An 18,205-nucleotide genomic window follows, 5' to 3' on the forward strand; every position below is an offset into this window, starting at 1 on the left:
GGGAGGATGCGCTTTACTGACTTACGCGTTCGCTTCCTTTAGTGCTTCCTCGGCTTTGACCAACTCTTCATCGTTCTCAAACTCGGGCTTATTCTTGACAGAAGCCTGTTCCATCACAACAACAGCATATAATCGAATTGATTTGCCATGACCGTCAGAGGGCGACGGTAGAAGGGTGAAGGATTTCGAGGGTGCATGACGCAAGGTGTGAATATCAGTCACAACGAAGACGGAGAAGCGAGGGGGGACGTACAACGAGCGACGTGAGTTCTTGGACAGTCTTGTCCAGCCTATCACGTGTATCATTGACCATTCTTTGTGACTCTTCTGCTATCCGTCTCTATAGAGCAAATGAAGTTCCAAAACAGAAAACACAGCTCATTAGTATTCATCGTTTCACTTGTGCGCGTCAACCACACCCAAGGGTCGAACCGTACGTTCAGTCCGCACGTTCCCCCTTGGTTGGAATCTGTGGAATTCGAACCACGATGACGAAAGATTAAATGCCACCGTCATATAGCGTATAGGAAGCAGGCTAACAAAAATAGGATTCATCCCTTTCCGCGCGGTGGCGTATGAATACGCATGCCGTGGAGGTTAGAAGGGAGAAAAGAGAAAGGAAAAGGAAGTGACGAGAAGACTCGCTGACTCGAATGATCAGTGCTAGCGTCGCAGCTGTCTCATATCAATTTCCGCTGGTCTGGTGCAGTATGCCAGTTGGCACGCAAGGGTAAAACAGGGCGTGCCGTCTAAGAGGTTGGCATTGAAACCACAGGGGCTGCCCCCGATCCGCAGCCACATGAAACACAGCAAAAGGGACCAGAACTCTCCATCCACACAGCAAAAAAAAGGGGTCCAAGGGAACATGGGAACGGGGTCCGATTTTTTTAAAGCAGTAAAGAAAAGGGAATCGCTCACAGCGTGTTTGAGTTCCCATTCATCTGCGTTCTCCTCGGCAAGTTTGCTCAGCTTTTGCCCCTGAGCATGCGCTTCGTCGCGATACAAGATGTGTTCTTTCAGAAGCCTAAACGCGTGTCCGTGTGTGTGTGGTTCCGATATTGCGGTTATGTGCCATGTATCATGCAGGTCAGTAAAGATGCCAATTCACGGAAATCGTAAACATAAAATGAGATGAGAGCTTCTGTCACGGTAGTGATGGATCATGGAGACGGCATGATAATGATATGATGATGATGAGTGATGTCAGTCAGAAGCTCTACTACGATTCATATATCCTCTGGTCCCGAAGCAGCGGGCCATCGAGTCACGGAGAGATAGGCGGAAAGCGGAGAAGAGCTATACCTACAAGGCAAATGCAAGAACGGGGGAGAATATGAAGAAATGTGCGCAATATGTGCGGTAGGACGTTTGATGGCAAATCGTACCGTTTAGCAGCGGCAACCTTGATCTTAAGCTGGCGGCGTACGACCGCCTTCTCATCTGGGGTGCCGTTCAGCGTCGGTGCTGGGGACATCGTCGGCGTCGGTCGAATGTATGGATGATATTGAGAAGGTCGACACTCGTCTGACCTAGTCAGGTTAGTTATCGATCATCAGCCGATAATACGACATGTCCAACAATCAAATGCGGAAATCACACCCATTTTCCAGAGATTCATGCGAGGTCGTTCAAATTTGATACAGTAGGCACAAGACAAGCACTACATACATCGCAGGTGCAAGGAATCGTGTACATGTCATCTGAACCAATAGACAGCTACACTACCTACGAAAGAACAGACCAGACGCATTCAGAACAGAGCAATAAAGAAAGCGAGACCAGGTAGGACAGTAGAGTAATGACGCGGATTCGATATTCAGCGAGATCAACACAAACAGACTTGTGCGGCAGTAATAGATGTCGTGGGCAAAAGACGAAGAGAACGCAGCTCAACAGTGGCTTCCAGTTCCTGCAAGCAGGAACAGACCAGAACCACAGGTTCCACCAACCTGTGCCCCCTCGCCCACAGAAGCCAAACCCAGGTGCTCAAGCAACCACCCAACAAACGTTCGACTGGCGAAACGTCGTCAAGGGAGCGAGCTCACTGAAGACGGCCATGGTACGGGAAACAAAGGAAGGGATATACCTCACTGTCGAGTGGTCTACGATTCACCTAACAATGCCCTTGACTCGTGAATAGCACATAGAATTCACCCACCCAATGAGTGCAATAAAGGAAAGACAGTCTGGATGTCTCCGTCGCTGAAATAATCGGAGGTGATGGAGGGTAAGAGAGCGGTGCGTGTCGTGAAGCGAGCGCAGATGAGGCGCTCAGTTCATGACGGAGACGTGAGAGCAATCGCGGGCAGTCCTCGAGATGTACATATGACACCAAGCCATAGTGGTGCGGAAGACGTCGGAGGTTGTCGGACGTGGGGATGAATGCCAGTGTATCGGCACGCACGAGGGACGTAACCACAGCGAAGTGGTCGTCGCCTATAAGTGCGTAGCGGAGGTATGCAGAACGGGAGGAGATCGACGAAGCGACAACTGAGATTTTTAAAAAAAAAAAAAGAACAAGAGGTGCACGCGGACGCATCGAAACGCGCACGCCACTCGCGTGGGGGCACAGGCAACGTTTCTCGTAGTTCGCGGTCTTGTGTCTGTGACGTGTCGAATCATCCTACAACCGGCTCTGTGGGTTCCGAATCTTCATCCTCTGAATGACACCTCCGGCTCAAGCGTACGTGACCCGCCAACAGGCCGACCACAGGCCAACCTGTGACGAAGGAACACGTCATGAGCGATAGGCGCGGCCAAAGGACCGTCTCCGAACCCAAAGTTGGATGGTGGCGCGTGTCGCGGACAGCTGAGGAACACCGGGGCTGCTGCGATCGTAAAAAAAAATGCAAGGAAATTTAAAAAAAAATGCGATGCAGAAAGTCCATTGTGATAAAATGCGACCCGCTTCCAGGCAGGTATTCCAGTGTACAATGCTGTCATCCGTGTGCAATAATATAGTGCATGAAGAATAAGTAAACCGACGGCGAGGAGGGCAGTCTCCAGATTTTCTTCCAGCAATGGCCAATGTCAAGCGAACAATCAGAAATTTGACTGTGATTGTTGCGACACGGCGGCGGCAGCAGCAGCAGCAGCAGCTGCGTGTCTCTGCTCAGCTGTGCCGAGCATCAGCGCTTCGTTGACACTGATATACTATTATTTAGTAGCTGATCGTGACAGTTGACAACGCGGGTACTTACGTACGAAGCCGCTGTACTTCGTTCTCTGCTTGCTGGAGTCTTGCCTGGAGTTGCTGGGCAGTCATCTCGAGATATTTGACATGAGTGGTAGCGCGGTCAAGGAGGGACACCTTGCTTGACTTCTGATTCGAGACCGGAAGGGCATCCTTGAGTCTGCGGTAACCGTCCCGGAGTTCATCGCGACGCCTCTGCTCCGACTCGATGCGTTGCTTGCGAATGGTTTCGCGGCGGGCATCGGTGGAACCAGAGTTGTTGGTGGCGGGCTGGAAGTCCTCGTCTTCGTCGTCAGAGTCCTCATTGCGAGATTTTCTGCGAGCAGACTTGGCTGCCGAGCGAGTGGCAGGAGCGGCGAGGGGGTTGAAGCGATGGGAGCGGGGAACGGCTGCGTAGGGCACGCTGTGAACTGAGGCGGGGGAGTGAGTTCCACTGCCACGGCTGCGCCTGCCTGAGGTGAGGCTATCCGAGGACAATTCAGCAGCACTCATATTGTAGACAGCAGGGGGCGAGATGCCGCTGTTGTCCGCAGGCGTGTATGACCGGCCCGGAGAGGCGGTGGTGTAGGCAGCAGACGAGTAGGAGTACTCTCCGATGGTGTTAGCCAAGTTCAGCGAGTCAAAGTCGAGACGAGGGGAGGAGGAAGATGGACCCGGCACTGTCACGTGACGGTGAGCTAAATATAACCTGATGGTAGATCCTGATTGATGAGACTCACATGCCATGGTGGAGACGCCGTATGGGGACTGAGGATATTGGAGGTAGGGTTCGAGGTTGAGGGAGTCGTAGGCGAAGGGGCCGTCAATGAAGTTGGGGCTGCGGGGGTGCTCGAGCAAAGTGGAGTCCATGGCGAGAGGAACGTCGGTTTGAATGGTAGGCGGGGGATGTGTTTGCACAGCAGACAGACGGAGGGGACGGCAATAAAAGGCACTGGGGCGCTATCGATGGTATTGTGTTGAGCGTCGACAAGGGACAGACAAAAGCAATAAGATATACTTACGTGAGAGCTGGCTTATACGACCCGGCCGCACAATAGATCTGCACGCAAGCGAAAGAAAAGAAGAAGAAAAGAAAAGAAAAGAAAAAAAGGGCGGGAGGAAGGAGGAGCGAGGAGACGCGGAGTCGAGGATGCGAAGGTTAGAAGATGGGGAGGACCAGAGACGGATTTGATTCCGTCGTTATATCCTTCCTAACTGGACCCGATTCGGCTAGGTCTTTCCCTATAAGGAAGGAAACGCGTATGTTCCATATAAGGGAAAAGAAGGGGGGGTGTTGCCTCGTGTTGTGATCGGAATTTCTAGTCCCTTGTGTGAAGCCTTCTGTGCGTAGAAAAAAGGATCTCAAACGGGGATTTCATTTGATATGAAAGCTATTCCCTCTCTGTCTCTGTCACACTCGTCTCGGCATCTCGCCGGTCTGTGGTCTGTGCTGCGTGTTATGAATCTCCCTGCATTCCTCAACCCCCCCCTCTGCCCATGACCCTGATTCACTTACACACTCCCCCTCTCCCCCGGTCACACCGCTCCGCCTCCCCGTGCTCCAGACGCTCTATCATGTCATTCAAATCTGTTCTCACCGAACCACTCATCCGCCCTCTCTCAGCGGCACCCGGCTCCCACTCTCGGTTTGCCGACAGAATTCCTTGCAACGTTGTTTTCATAATACGCTGTCCGCCACTGCGCTAACTTTGTGATCAGCTCGCCTTCCCTGCATTGATCCATCATCATTACACCCTATCATCCTCTTCTTCATGATGACGAAACCCAACTAAGCACTCACCCTCTGACGCTCAACGTTCACCATTTTCCAACATTCTCTTATCACCTAACTCAGCGGAGCGCCCAAAACACAAGACGATGCCTTTCATCTATATCCGTAACCTTGGTACCTGCTGTGGAACCATCCTCCCAAGGGATTAGAGCGCTTTTAATCGCGGGTGGGATTTGAAAAATTATAATGACTACAACTGCCGTGATTCTGGCCTATCAGCCAGTCGGCCCATCTGCGTTATCGACTTCGTCCATCTATTGTGGACGGGCACAGTAATCAAATCCTGTAGGTCCATGTTATCGCCCGAAATAATTTTTACTCCATTCACTACAACATCTTGTAGCGAGCAAGATCACAAAGAATGAACCCGGCTTCTTCACACCAAGTGGGTTGGAATGACACGTCTTGTATCTCAATGACGTTATCATATCCACGTAATTAGACTTTAAGGAGGGATGGCATTCAATCTACATACCTCCACGCAGCAACTGCCTGTCCAGAGGAGGCGATGCTGGTCTTGTCTTCCCATCAGGGCAGGCTGACCTAACGAACCCCTGGCCAGTTCGTTTAGTCGACCGGCAGACGAATCACGATAAACCCGATGGTTTACCAAGGATAAGATTAAACAGATAGGCTCTGTTTCTGCCTCACTCCATCCATTCAATAGATAGAAGGAAAGCAGAATGCCAAAGCTTCCTTTCCCCGCGGTGTTCATATCGACCGTCCCATAGTTGAGGGGCCCACTCGCAAGAGAGAAATAAACCGAAAACAGCGGCATCCGACTGCCCACCCATCGTGCTTGCCGTTACACCTGCTGATCGGAGCAGATGCGACATATGGACAAACGGACGTTCGCTGAGTATGGAAGAAAAAAAAAAAAAGATGACGACTCTTCATCAGCCAAGCTTTGAGTGGGTCAAAATCACGGACCAGAACCGAAAAGAGCGTAATGACCCCGTTGAAAACGCACGGCCACAGGGTCGCAGTGGACAAGACAGAACGCTACTTTGCTCAACGAAACGATGCCCGAAACAGTGTAAAGACGTGAAGACAACAGTCACGGAAGTCCATAAGCCAGGCGCATCAGCAGCGTAGCGTGCACGTCTGGGAAGAAAAACCACGGTGCTTGACGTGCACCTACCAGATCGGCCAACCGAGATGGCTTACCAGATAGACGAGCGTTTGCGGCCGCAATCTAGTGAATGGGAGAGGCGAAGAATCGATCCTCCACGGTTGTAAGTGAAATGTGAGAAGATCTGTGGATGTAGGGTTCTCTTCCATTTTTCGGAAGGCTCCAAATTCATGAAAGGGATCGAGAGCGGTGTCCCTTGATTCGTCACAAAACTATATCCTACCCCTGTATGTGTAGCGGGTCGAGTGCTCAGTAGAAGATTGGCTCCTTCCCAACCACAGGGTCATGCGATCCATGGTGCCTCCACATTGTCGCACTATAGAGGAGGAAGAATCTATTATTTACTCTGTATTGCCCCAAACAGTCCCGTTTCGCGGGCAGGTGACGTGCAGTGCGGCAGGGGGTATGGTAAAGTCACGAAGGTGTGACGGCGTGACACCTCTCTTTGTCGTACCACTCATCACAGCGATCGGCCTGCCATACGTACGATCTCAATCAGATCTCACTTCTATCAAGATCAGAGCGATGTGTACCAGAAAAGCCTCTTCACCCCTCCTTGGGAGTACTCTGACAGGTTGCCATTTGCCACTCGGTTTGTGATCTTCGAATGGCCGGCCCCCTAATAAGTGTCCTTGCATCTACAGTACTTAGCTGTATTACTCACACGCGCGCAGCTGGTCCCTGAAGACCTGAATTCGTTTGCCGCCACTACATCTTTCATGTATGTGGACCCTTGGCGCGTTTGCCATTGCACAGCACGCCTTGCGTGCATTCTTATCATTGCAGCAGTGACAAACAGGACTACGCCGTATTGGTCCACTCATCTTTGAAAATCGCCTTGTCACCTCGCCACGTATAGCACAGTTGTTGTACCATTGACAAGAGAAGTAAAGGACGCGTGTTCTTGTTCTTAGCGGCCGCCAGAACACCCGTTGCGTCATTGCGTAGTAGACTATACCTCCCTTGATCTGAGGTGGCGGGATTTAGATTTGACTCGACAGTTCATATCCGCCAAGGGCACAGCAGAGACACCTTTTCTGGTTTGACCTTGTCGCTTTCCTTTTCACAACGCCACATTGAGTCGCATCATGTCAACCGCGCCCTAGTTTGACAGAGATGCCCGACGTTTCCTCCTTCACTGAAACCCCCCTTTTCGAACAAGCGAGGGGCGCCGTACCGTTACTACATCACCGCGGAACAACCGACTTGGGATTCTAGTCCCCTACCGGGAAGCCTTTGGTTCCGGAGTACTAACATGTGGCTTCCCTCCATTCCATAGGTACATTACTGTACATTACTATACAATGAGACGCGATGTTATGTACCGTTCACAAGCCTAGCCAACCTAGTACTACGTTTACTTCGCACATCCGGCTACCCCGCCAACCTCTGGAACTTTCCACCATACTTATTCGCATCCAACCCCGCAGCGTTACTGGGAATTCCAACACTAATTTTGGATGGCCCCCGTGTTCATCGAGGGGGGGTTAGTACCAAACAGAACAGGTAGCCCGGTCCATCCTAAAACAAGTACCGGTATACCCTCCGCCCCGGTCGCATCATGCCACTTGCGTCTGGGCATCCCAAATGACGATAAGTTCTTTTTCATTCCGCCTGTCGGATCCCCACATACGTATATACCTTATCGTTACTACCCTCAAGGACGTTCACAATGATTTTTCAATTCGTCCGAGCCACCCCCCGCGTCACTGGTTCCATATCTGAAACCGGGCTCTATCATCTGCCTCCGTTTCAACGTTTCCAATTCCCCGTCACGGTTTTACCCTTTCCTCCTAGACCCTACTTCGCACTTTGATTATGAGGTTGACTGACATCACGGTTACCGGCCCGTAGACGTGGGTCTGGTCATCCTCACTTGGCGATTCTCTCCCCAAATCATGATCGTGCCCACACGACCAACGCCCGATGATCATCCATGATCACGAGCACCGTTTCCTGGGAAAGAAGTATCCGTAGGAATGGACTCTCCCTCAGTCCAAGTGCCCTCGGATGTTCCTGTGGCTGGGCGTTAATGTTGGCTGGCGGATGTATTATCTAGACGTCCAGGTCAAATGTTAGCATTCCGAGATATGAATAGGTTGCCGTGATAGCTTAAACATTTGACTGGAGTCAAGTCTTCTAAATCTTTGTTCGAGTCATCTAACGTGATAACCACCAACCGGCCTTATTAGCAGAGTAACTTGCCAACTCGAATTCCTGGACGAGGTACGTGGACTCCGAGGACATCCGTATATCGGTGAGGGATCCCGTTCCCGACGTCCGGCTACGTTCCGACTCCATAGCCATACACACGCACTTCGTTTCATCACTACAACCGTTGATCAGTTTACCCACCGCAGACCAACTAGCGACTCCCGAAGTAAATCAGCCCTATTGTCGTGTAGATACCGGCTATAACTCCGTAAAGTGGGTCCACGACTTCCGAGTTCCAGGTCGTTCCAGGTAGCAACATCCATGTGTATAATAATAAGACTCGAATTCCACCACGCTCGTCGCAGTGGTGTCCAAACGAGGGTACGTGGTCCGGTGGATAGTTACTGGTTGGACAGCATTCAGGGTGGTGTGTCCAGAAAGAATGACCTGCTGCGAGAGCCACCTATTAAAAACTCAGCCTGTCATAACCAGTTGCGACTCTCTAAGCGACTCCACAACCTTAGAAGTTCCAGGTCGTTCCAGCTAGGCCTACCATGCGGATTATTATTAGACTCGAATTGAACCACGCTCGTCGAAGTGGCGAACGAGGGTTAGCTACATAACCAGATGGATAGTTACATGTTGGACAGCATTCAGGGTATCGTGGGTGTGGGTGCTCAGGAAGAACGACCCGTTGGGGTAGCCACTTATTAAAACTTAAGCCTGGTTGGTCGTCCGACCCATTGGGAGTCAGTTAATTAAATCTAATTGTCCTCTCGTGTCGACTACGCTCGGGTGGCTTACCGACGGGCAACTCGGTACATGGATGACTTACATATATAACTCTGACTGCAATGCTCATATACTTGTACATATTCCCAGAAACACGAGAGATTAGCTCGCAGCATTCGTAGGATGGAGGGATGAACGCAGCGACCCTGGCATCTAGATTCTAAAGTTAAGCCCATTCTTTTTGATTGGCCCGATCGGTACTCGACCTGTACTGAAGTATTTCAAAATGATTAAGGTGTGTGTTTATGTTTGGCCATTTGACCCTTGGTTTTCGTCGGTGTAGGGCCTGCAGCAGCCCTTCTGGTCTGCGGGCTATTTGCCCCTTGCCGCTTAGCATAGGACATATCGGAAATGTATATTTCTGGATGGGACGGAGGCGGGACGGCCGTCAAGTATGTGAGAGGTTGCCCGAGTCCAGACATGCAATTTGTGTTACTGAAGTGCAGTGAAGAGCAGTTTCTGATAAAGGGATCCCTGGCCGTAGATCAATAGTCTGCCTCAAGGGATCCATCAGTGCGGCTCGGCGGTCAGGGGGTCGTGCGTAGTATCAGTAAGGCAACCAACGACGACAGTGGCAGCCTGATGTTGGTAATGAAAACTTTTGAGAGACGAATCGGTCAATTTCGGGCCTTGGCATGCAGCCTCGTTTCAAAGCCTTTGCGACGGCAACGGTGATACCAACCTAACAGAGGAGAAGAGCGACCCCGATTTAATTTTGGGTTACTCCTTGGGGTCGGAGGCTGAGGGGAACCAATGGGATCAGTGGAGAAGAGATGCGTCCTGTCAACGCATCATCTAAACAAGAATACTGCAGTTTGAGTTCGCCTACATCAAATTCTTTAGGGTGCCATCTTCAGCTGATGAGAGAACCCCCACGGAGGATGGACCGTTTTCAGCGGTATCATTGCGGAGGAGAAACTAGCTAAGCATGCACATGCACAACAAGCAAACTAGCGATATCATGTCCAATATTATCGCGCCCTCACTCTGCGGCCACAACTGAACCAAAGTCCCATCAGCTAAAGGAATCGTGATGCGTGTCGATGGTATTCCCCCAGCCCAGCATCTCGGAAAGCACTGGGCACCCGAATTACGTCTAACGCCGTAGGTCTGTACTCCGATCTAATTGCACCATAGCTTCCTTCAAGAAAGCCACGCGTCAATTTTGTGATCGCAGATATCGGATGTCCATTGGGGAGGCGACGGGTGGGGCTTCGTCATTGCGTGGGTCGAGAAAGAAAAAAAAAAGGAAATCGTGTGCAATTTCGTTCCAGCATTCGTGAATTTGAATGATTCATCACGTTTCATCACGGGTGAAGGGTGTGTGTACATGGGGTCGTATCCTGCGTGTCGTAGCTGGTAGCGTGTCAGAGGGCATCCTGTACCCCGTGCTCGTGCTAGCGTGACCCAGCCCATACCACAGACTGGACGGCAGTAAAAAGGCGGAACGGAGTAGCCAAACGGCGTGCGTCTGGCGACATCTGTGATCGTGATGGGAAAAAAAAAAAGGGTAAAGCGTAAATGGAAAAAAGACGAAAAAAAAAAAGCGAGAACGAGAAGGTCAGAAGAAAGGTGAGGAAAAAAGGTATCAATATTGGCCACCAAGGAAAGGGTGCAGTAGGAATCGCAGGAGGGCACAACTCAACGGAAAGCCGGAAGTAGGCGGACGGGCGCAAGGGTGATGGAGATCCTTCAAAATGTTTCCGTCCGACATCTATCCACGGACACGTTGCACACTTATCGGCCCGTCATCATCGACGGTTGACATCGTTGACGTAAATAAACGGCCAGATCCACTGGGGCCCGAAAAAAACGAGACAGTCGACGGGGGGCAGACAAGGCGAAAAGGGTATGACACGAGGCCAAGACGGGGTTGATAATGCAACCGTGATCAAGCGGATTTTGCGATAGTTGCGATCATGCGTCTCGCTCTCAGAACGAGATAACTTGGTAAACCAGCCGTGTCGGGATATCGAGCCGCGATGGAAGAAGTATTCCAGAAGAACCAGACAAGTGAGATAACGAGGTGAATGAGCTCCTTTGTGCGTAAGCGCTACCGGGCGCCAAATAGCTCGACCAGCCCTCCTGCGAGTCCAGAACTCGCCACTCCCTATTGTTGTGCCGAATGGAGCAAGAATAAAAAATACAAATTGCGCGACAAGAACAAGAGATGCGATACAAAGAAATGGGAAAAGAAAAGAAAAATCAACGTTGGGAAAAAAGACAATGGAAAGCATGCAGTAGCGTCCAACGAGAAAATGATTTTTCGGAGCTGGGATCAGTATCTTTCTGATGCTTCAGCAGGGCTCCGTGAGTCCTCCCGCGGCGGTTCCTGACCCTGCACATGAGTGAGGGAATGTGCGGGCATGCCCGGTTCTGGAGGCGGAGATAGGGGTCGACTATCAATGCCATGCATGGCATTATTGCCATTGTTAGTGACGGCAGCAACCGAGCCTGGGGAGGGGGTGGCGCTGGGAACGCCAAGCGAGATCTTTTCGTTGACTGCTCGTAACCGCTGAACCTCCTGTTCCAACACAAGCAGACGGGCCTGCATCTCCTGTGTGGTTTTCTCGAGGTAGATGATGTGATTGGTGGCTACAGCATGCATGTCAGTGACGCCGCCGATGCCTAGACCAATCAAGGGGAAGCACTAGCTCACCTCGCTCGAGCAGCGATACCTTGCTGCTCTTCTGGTTGGAAACGGGCAAGACGTCTTTCAATTTCGCGTAACCGTCGCGTAATTCGTCTCTACGCCTCTGCTCAGCTTCGATCCTCTGCCGCCTGGTAGCCTCTTTGCGGGAGTGGGCAAGGTTCTCTACAAATGTGGCGCCCATGTCGTCGTCGTCTGAGTCGTTCAATGAGCGTCCTCGAACGCGTCGTCCGGATGAACTCGTGGTGGGGGAAGGGGTAGGGTTGTAGCGTAAGGAGGAACGATGTACTAGGCTAGTACCTCTCGAGGATGATGGGGAGCCTGTCCCACTGCTGTTTCTAGAATGGTGGTAAACGCCGTCCGCTGAAGTGTCCGATCCTGAAATGGGGGGAGACAAGGGATCGTACATGTGTGGAGAGGGCGGAGGGGGAGAGCCAGCAGGCAGAGTCATGGACACATGTTGTGGCGATGAGGTGTAAACAGGTGGCGGATATTGATGATGCGAGGACATGAGGCTGAGATTATGGAACTGCAGGCCTTGATGAAGGTCAGGCGCGGAGAGATGGCCTACACGAGCCCGTTATCAGATCAACATGCGGTTAAGGCGAGTCAAGAGACGCGAGGAAGGAGAACCCACGCGGATGAGGGCCAGGATGCTGTACGACTGGATAAGACTGTTGCTGAATCTGCTGGTGGTTGTACGCGATGTAAGACGTTTCTTGCTCGGCAGGATAATACCCGTAAGGATTCGTTCCACCGAGATTTTGGGTGTGATCATCTGGCATATGCTGTTGGTGCTGTTGCTGATCCATCGTCTGCAAGGTCGTGGAGGGGTCGTGGAGTTGAAATGAAAAGTGTGGGTTGGTGGATCGTGAAGAAACGTGAATAAAAGGCAAGAAAGGGGACCGAAGAATGAGAGAAGAAGGAAGAAACGAGATCCAAGAATCAGAAAACTGTCGAATGGCCCTCGTTCACGCTCGAGGGACCAGAACCGAAAGCCACACACCCCACACAACAGGTTTAAGCCTCTCCCACTTTTCTCACGCACTCTTGTTTGTACACTAGAGAACAACGAGAAGACGATGCTTTGTACACGGAGGAGTACGTGCTGCGACCCGCTGGCCCGACATAAACTCGCTAATTATATGAGCTGCCTCGAGGCATCATCTGCATATTAACGACCGGGGGGAGCACACTCCCCATCAAAAGGTTGATCCAATAGCCAGCACTCAGTACTCATTGTCGATCGTCGAACGAGGGTGGAGCTTGTGGTATGCACGGCTGCCGTCCCTACCGGTATCAGCACCGGTGACGTTCGATAGCCGTTGGCAAGTATGTACCTTATCTACCTCTTCGGTGTCAGAAGCACAGCAGTGGGGCGAGAGGCTGACCCTGCAGTCTCCTCCCACTCGTGAAAAAATAAAAACAGGGGGCAGAGCTGGCGCAGACTCCGATGGTCATGAGGGTTTAATGAATTCATATATCCGTCGTCGGCGGAAAATACAAGTACTTATGGGTTTGATGCGGCGATCGTCCGGAACGCAAGCCGGTCTCGCAGACAGGGCTTAAATCTCGGAGAGAGGGGACTCCGTGTCTGAGCATCTGCAACCTGATACGAAGCCTTTGCTGAGGGACCTCCGAGGACAGAAGTACTGCTAGTAGGTATGTCAGTACGAACATGCAGGAGACGACTGTGCTGTCCAGAAATGGTGATAGCTTCCCACCTGCGATGAACGCGAGACTTTTCGCAGCTCAGTTGTAGCTGCGGGCGCCGTGAAGAGCCTTAGCGCTCAGCTCAGCAACTCGGTCCTTCACGTTTCATACTAGTAGGCTGAGACGGCACACTGCTTTCTGTATGGCTTGATTTCATCCTTTTCTGCAAAGAGTTCATTGCGATCGCGTTTTTCACTTCTGCTAGTTCAGCAAAACGCGATCAGAAACGTCCGGCCAATCCAGCAAAGAGATAATTGTGCGTCTGTCGATCGTCATCGCCATCGAACAGCCTTTTTTCTCTCTCTTTCTTTTCGTCCGTAACCGCCCTTGCGTTTAGCCGTAATGCCATCCAAACCAAGTTCTCATGCCTCCACCAGCTCTCAGAGCCAACAGCCAGTGTGGTCACCTCCGCGCGCACCTCTCCCCCCTCACCGACTCGCCAAGCTAGCCAATGCTCTCGGCGTTGCTGCGCCTCTTCCTGCAACAGGATCAAGCAATTCATTCTTGTCGCAGTCCGCTGTATCTCCAGCACCCCACCCGCACTCTCCCCATACCGATATAGGCTGTCGTGCAGGAACTCCCTCGGTTGCATCTGCACACAACTTTGCGCCTCTACAGTCAAAGTATCTTCTTCATGTCATCCCTCCGGCTTATCTCCCACATGACTCGGATGTGGGCGAGTCTTCTGACTTGATACCGCTTCCACCTGGCGCATCCGGATATCACACCCAATTTCGGCGCGGGATTCTCGTTTCGCTGCAGTCTACGCTCCAAGCACAGTTGATCGTAATAGCACGGGAATATGCACTGCCTAGCACTCTTGGAATCGTTCTTTATCTCGTTTGTTCCTCTCCACAGGATAGGCAGAATGGTGCAGCAGACATTGGAGAACCTGGCCCCCGGTTATCAGAAGACATGTGGAGACACATCTGGGCGCGTGTCCTCCGTGCGGAACGCGACGAGGCGAGCGCCTTCTCTCGAAGTCCGACTCCCAATCCTCTTGGCCTCGGACTTACCGTAGAAACTAATGTCCAGGTTCAGGCACTTCGGCCCTTGGTCACTCCCACGCGAACAGAAACCCCTCTTCCCCTGTCCACCGCCAACCTCCTGACTCCTTCGCCGACTTCTGCATCATCCGCTTCTGACTTGCGTGCTCAGACCAAGTCAGCTCCTCCCTCCACATCGCACACTGACCCGGACACCCCAGACACCTCACATTCATCAAATCAAGACCTGCCCGGAATAGATTTGCCGGGCTTGAAATCGCCGTCTATCATACCTATTCTGGCAAAAGTAGAGTTCGACATTGACCGCAGAAGAGCTGGCTGGTATGAACCTTGGTTACGGAGTCGTCGTATCGCCCACGCCAAACGAACGGAAAGTCGGTCGAGCAACCGGACCGGTTCTCAGTCCCGCAATGGTGAGGCAACTAGTCCCGCGGACGATAGGCGGGCTCCCTTCGATCTCAAGCTGGTCGGAAGAATGCAGAAACCCGGCTTCTTGCGCACAGCCGACGAATCTGATGAAGACCGGGTGGATGATGGCGGTTACGCCCCCCTCTCTGGATCTCCAGATGGAGGGGACGACGAACATCTGGTGGACCAGACCGCTTGCATGACTTCTGCTAGAGATCCGTTGATTGATGTATTTGGAACAGACGCGGAAACGTGGGCCGGGATCCGTTCTAATTCTCAAGGAACACGGAAGGAGGTTGGTCCGAATGTAGTAGAGCTTGCGTTAGACGCATCCTCACTTGCGCCTCTTCCTTCGCTGGCCGATGAACGTGAAACAGAGGATGAACCAAACGATGCCACGGAAGTCCGAGAGATCATGCACAATGTGTCTGCGCTGCCTTTACCATCACCCCCGACCTCTGGAAGTAAACGACCTCCGCCCCTGGTTTTTTCACTCAACGTGTCAAAAGGTGTCGTTCCAGACAACCATGATTTACCCTCGCATGCGACCTGTTCAACCACCTCACCAATAGCGGAGGATTCCGATTTTCGTAACAAAGAAGGGTTTTCCCTTGAGATGGAACAGGAATATTTGTGCTCACGAAGCCCTACAGAGGATAAACGAGTCGGCGCCCTATTTGAGGGATTGGATCTCGGGTTAGATTTCGATGACGAAGAGGAGGTCCGAGTTCACTGTTTGTATGTCGTTTCTCTGAGACTGATGATACATTACCAAAGTACGACGAGAATGACCCTAATGACCGGCGAAGAAGTCAATATCTTATGAAGGCGAGATTAGATGAAATAGAAAGGGTAAGCTTCGATGATCACTGCTGCTAGCGGAGGTGAACCAGTTTGCCAGACGTTGGCTCAGTTCTCGCCTCGTCAACTGAAAACAAGCACCGTGGACGAAGACCTGACGATCACCCACCGCCGTACACTTACCAATACACACTCTCCTGATGCGTTCGGTATCAAGAGCCACAGCCCAACACACGATCGGTAGGTGCAAAATCTGAACGTGCAGATGGAATGTCGTTGAGCCACATACTGCAGCAGCCAGTCTAATTCCATGTCACACGCGTACGGTGCCGCCTGGCCTGCTGTTCCATACCCCTCTGTAGCCACATCAATTCGCAGTTCTTCACGGCGCTCCGATTTACCCCCATCACCTCCTAAACTGGCGCTGAATGGTATCACCACTGGGGCTCCCAAAGCTTTCGTTCCCCCTTCTGCAAGAGGCGGCATGTCACCGGAGACAGAAGCACGACGGCGGGAACTTGATCAGTCCATCTATCCTGCGACAGTCCCGGCTCCTTTCACCCGGCAGACTGATCTGACCTCCGACTCCCCCATACCATTGTCTCCAGATCCATTCGGCCGCTACCCTTCTATGTACGAGGAACAGGTTCTCCCCGTGTCGTCTTACTGGGATCCGGCCACAAAACAGTTCTGCGAAGTTCCCGCCGACTCACGGCCGTCGACGTCGTCAGTGGATGAAGGTTCGCTAGCTTCAACGACGCAATCTAGCCGATTTTCTGCGGACTCAAGTATAGTAACGGACCTAGTTGATAAAGGTGGGAAGGCGCAGGGGGCGCTCGTTAGTGTAAAGGGTCTCAAAAAATTGTGGCGGAGGAGCAAAGGTTCATCTGCCTCCACTGCTCAGCCTCCTACCCCTAGTCCTGGAATGTCTTTCCAGGGCCAGCTACCCAGGCCCCCGCAGGAACAACTTGGACCACCACCTGTAACAACTGCTGCAGCAAGGAATGGCAAAATGAAGGCGCAAATGGACCAGCTCCAGTTCGACCAAGAGTCCCCATATCCCATTCACCCCGGAAGACCTTCACTCAACGGTACCCGGCCAATCTCGCCAATCTTGCCACCTCCCGTATCTTCAGGAGAGAAGATGAGCGTCCGAAAATCCATTCTGAAGTCATGGAAGTCAGTGACAGGGTCGCAGCAGAACCCAGGTGCTTCTGACACGCGGAAAAGCACGGAACGCCCTGTGTCCAACGAAACTGTAAAGCCGAGGCGGCCTAGTGTTCTAGACAATAGTGTACCGCCGAGTCCTAGACTTCCTGACCATCTACTCCAGTCTAATCACGCACGGAATGGGAGCGGCATCTTCGAGCGGAGGAAATCCGCCGGCAGGTCCAAGATGAGCTCAAAAGCGAACTATTCGTCGTCATCACAAGATATGCTCGGCATCACTTCGCAGCAGCAGCGTTCTTCCATTGTGACGATGCAAGCGCCAGGCTCTGCATCTTCGTCCCATTCCCAATTTTCCGCATCTTCGATGGATTCGAACACGGAAGGGCGGGGGAGCTTTGATAACACATCCCAATTCGAGGTGATATCTGCACCTAAAGTCCATCCGAATCTTGCTTACCCATATCAAACGCTGGATTTCGAGTAGTATTAACGGACGTCCGCCCTTCGTGGCCATGAATCAGGGTCCAACGAATGTGCGCACGTCTTGAACTTACTCCTGGCCCCCGTCACATTTGGTATGCACGCTTGACGCCTACGTCGAGCTCCTATTTTCTCCCGTCGTGCCTTGTTTTTTTTGGTCCGCTTTCGTATCTCGCACAATGCATATTGTATATTTTACATTCCCTTCCACCTCACGAGACTAAAGGAATTTTGAAGTTCATTATTTGTTCGGGTGACATCTCTCCATGACACCTCCTTTCCTGGACAAACAAGCGGAGATGACGATCCCAGACCCGACGGCGATCGTTCTGATCGGAACTAAAAATGTGGACACGGCCAGGCGAGTCTTTTATTGGTGCTCCAGCGTGATCTCTGGTGTACAACAAGCTTCTTTTTTCATGTCACATCAACAGAGGCCGATTATCTACGCCTCATCGTCGGGTATGGAGGCAGAAACAAGACGCCGTGACGCACAGGAGTTCGTCACATGTTCATGCATTGAACGTTTGCAGGGTTAACTGAGGCCGAGGACTGGTCTATTAAATTTCACGCCATCTCACCTCGGGGGGTGCGCATGTGATATGGGTGAGTTGATGTGGCACTGCGGCCCATCCGCCTTCGATACATATTATGTGGGTGTGTGCATTCTCTTTTTACTAGTACCACCGGAGGCCTTCATATCCATGAACATGGCGAGAACACGTCCTGTGGCAAAAGTTCAAGGTCACGTAACCACTAATTCCACCCGCGTGACGTTGTTTAGACGCATTCTGAGTTTGAGTGGTTTGCACCTGCCCGCGACGCGTCACAGGTGCTCCAGTCCATCGTTTCATATCTATAAACCCCCTGTAATCATTGGTGGGTCTCCCCTGAATATCAAGGTTTATCCGACCATTTGGCGCCAGCAGCGCAG

General features: G+C 51.8%; 4 protein-coding genes across 4 annotated transcripts; 1 reads left to right on the plus strand and 3 right to left on the minus strand.

The window, feature by feature from the left end:
- Positions 1–21: 21 nt before the first annotated feature.
- On the minus strand, positions 22–1,474 carry F5J12DRAFT_781469 (tubulin binding cofactor A; the record flags this gene model as incomplete). Its single annotated transcript, XM_051742565.1, has 4 exons — positions 22–105; positions 254–340; positions 919–1,024; positions 1,386–1,474. 4 exons carry the CDS (start codon positions 1,472–1,474, stop codon positions 22–24), a joined length of 366 nt encoding a protein of 121 aa, XP_051601736.1.
- A 1,316-nt stretch (positions 1,475–2,790) lies between these two features.
- Positions 2,791–4,338, minus strand: F5J12DRAFT_538528 (uncharacterized protein). The gene is made up of 4 exons (XM_051739951.1): positions 4,195–4,338; positions 3,913–4,132; positions 3,201–3,852; positions 2,791–3,145 (listed from the first exon to the last, which is right to left on the minus strand). Exons 2-4 carry the CDS (start codon positions 4,040–4,042, stop codon positions 3,043–3,045), a joined length of 885 nt encoding a protein of 294 aa, XP_051601737.1. The 5' UTR covers positions 4,043–4,132; positions 4,195–4,338; the 3' UTR covers positions 2,791–3,042.
- Positions 4,339–11,119: 6,781 nt separating this feature from the next.
- F5J12DRAFT_538758 (uncharacterized protein) lies at positions 11,120–12,793 on the minus strand. The gene is made up of 3 exons (XM_051739954.1): positions 12,330–12,793; positions 11,702–12,259; positions 11,120–11,637 (listed from the first exon to the last, which is right to left on the minus strand). The coding sequence occupies exons 1-3, from the start codon at positions 12,502–12,504 to the stop codon at positions 11,321–11,323; spliced, it is 1,050 nt and encodes a 349-aa protein (XP_051601738.1). The 5' UTR covers positions 12,505–12,793; the 3' UTR covers positions 11,120–11,320.
- A 485-nt stretch (positions 12,794–13,278) lies between these two features.
- F5J12DRAFT_818632 (uncharacterized protein) lies at positions 13,279–17,632 on the plus strand. Its single transcript, XM_051745197.1, has 5 exons — positions 13,279–13,545; positions 13,611–15,541; positions 15,598–15,672; positions 15,722–15,861; positions 15,916–17,632. The coding sequence occupies exons 2-5, from the start codon at positions 13,748–13,750 to the stop codon at positions 17,273–17,275; spliced, it is 3,369 nt and encodes a 1,122-aa protein (XP_051601739.1). The 5' UTR covers positions 13,279–13,545; positions 13,611–13,747; the 3' UTR covers positions 17,276–17,632.
- The last annotated feature ends 573 nt before the right edge of the window (positions 17,633–18,205 follow it).

This window comes from Pisolithus orientalis (assembly GCF_024613125.1).
Source record: "Pisolithus orientalis strain OTSU chromosome Unknown F5J12scaffold_8, whole genome shotgun sequence".
In the NCBI taxonomy this organism is placed as follows: domain Eukaryota; kingdom Fungi; phylum Basidiomycota; class Agaricomycetes; order Boletales; family Pisolithaceae; genus Pisolithus; species Pisolithus orientalis.

Coding starts and splice junctions, on each gene's coding strand:
- F5J12DRAFT_538528 (XM_051739951.1), bottom strand. CDS start 4,042: ATGGACTCCACTTTGCTCGAGCACCCCCGCAGCCCCAACTTCATTGAC. Junction 3,853..3,912: donor CGGCGTCTCCACCATGGCAT/GTGAGTCTCATC, acceptor GTCACGTGACAG/TGCCGGGTCCATCTTCCTCC. Junction 3,146..3,200: donor GAAGTACAGCGGCTTCGTAC/GTAAGTACCCGC, acceptor ATAGTATATCAG/TGTCAACGAAGCGCTGATGC.
- F5J12DRAFT_538758 (XM_051739954.1), bottom strand. CDS start 12,504: ATGGATCAGCAACAGCACCAACAGCATATGCCAGATGATCACACCCAA. Junction 12,260..12,329: donor GCATCCTGGCCCTCATCCGC/GTGGGTTCTCCT, acceptor GGGCTCGTGTAG/GCCATCTCTCCGCGCCTGAC. Junction 11,638..11,701: donor GGTATCGCTGCTCGAGCGAG/GTGAGCTAGTGC, acceptor TGCATGCTGTAG/CCACCAATCACATCATCTAC.
- F5J12DRAFT_818632 (XM_051745197.1), top strand. CDS start 13,748: ATGCCATCCAAACCAAGTTCTCATGCCTCCACCAGCTCTCAGAGCCAA. Junction 15,673..15,721: donor GATTAGATGAAATAGAAAGG/GTAAGCTTCGAT, acceptor CCAGTTTGCCAG/ACGTTGGCTCAGTTCTCGCC. Junction 15,862..15,915: donor CACAGCCCAACACACGATCG/GTAGGTGCAAAA, acceptor CACATACTGCAG/CAGCCAGTCTAATTCCATGT.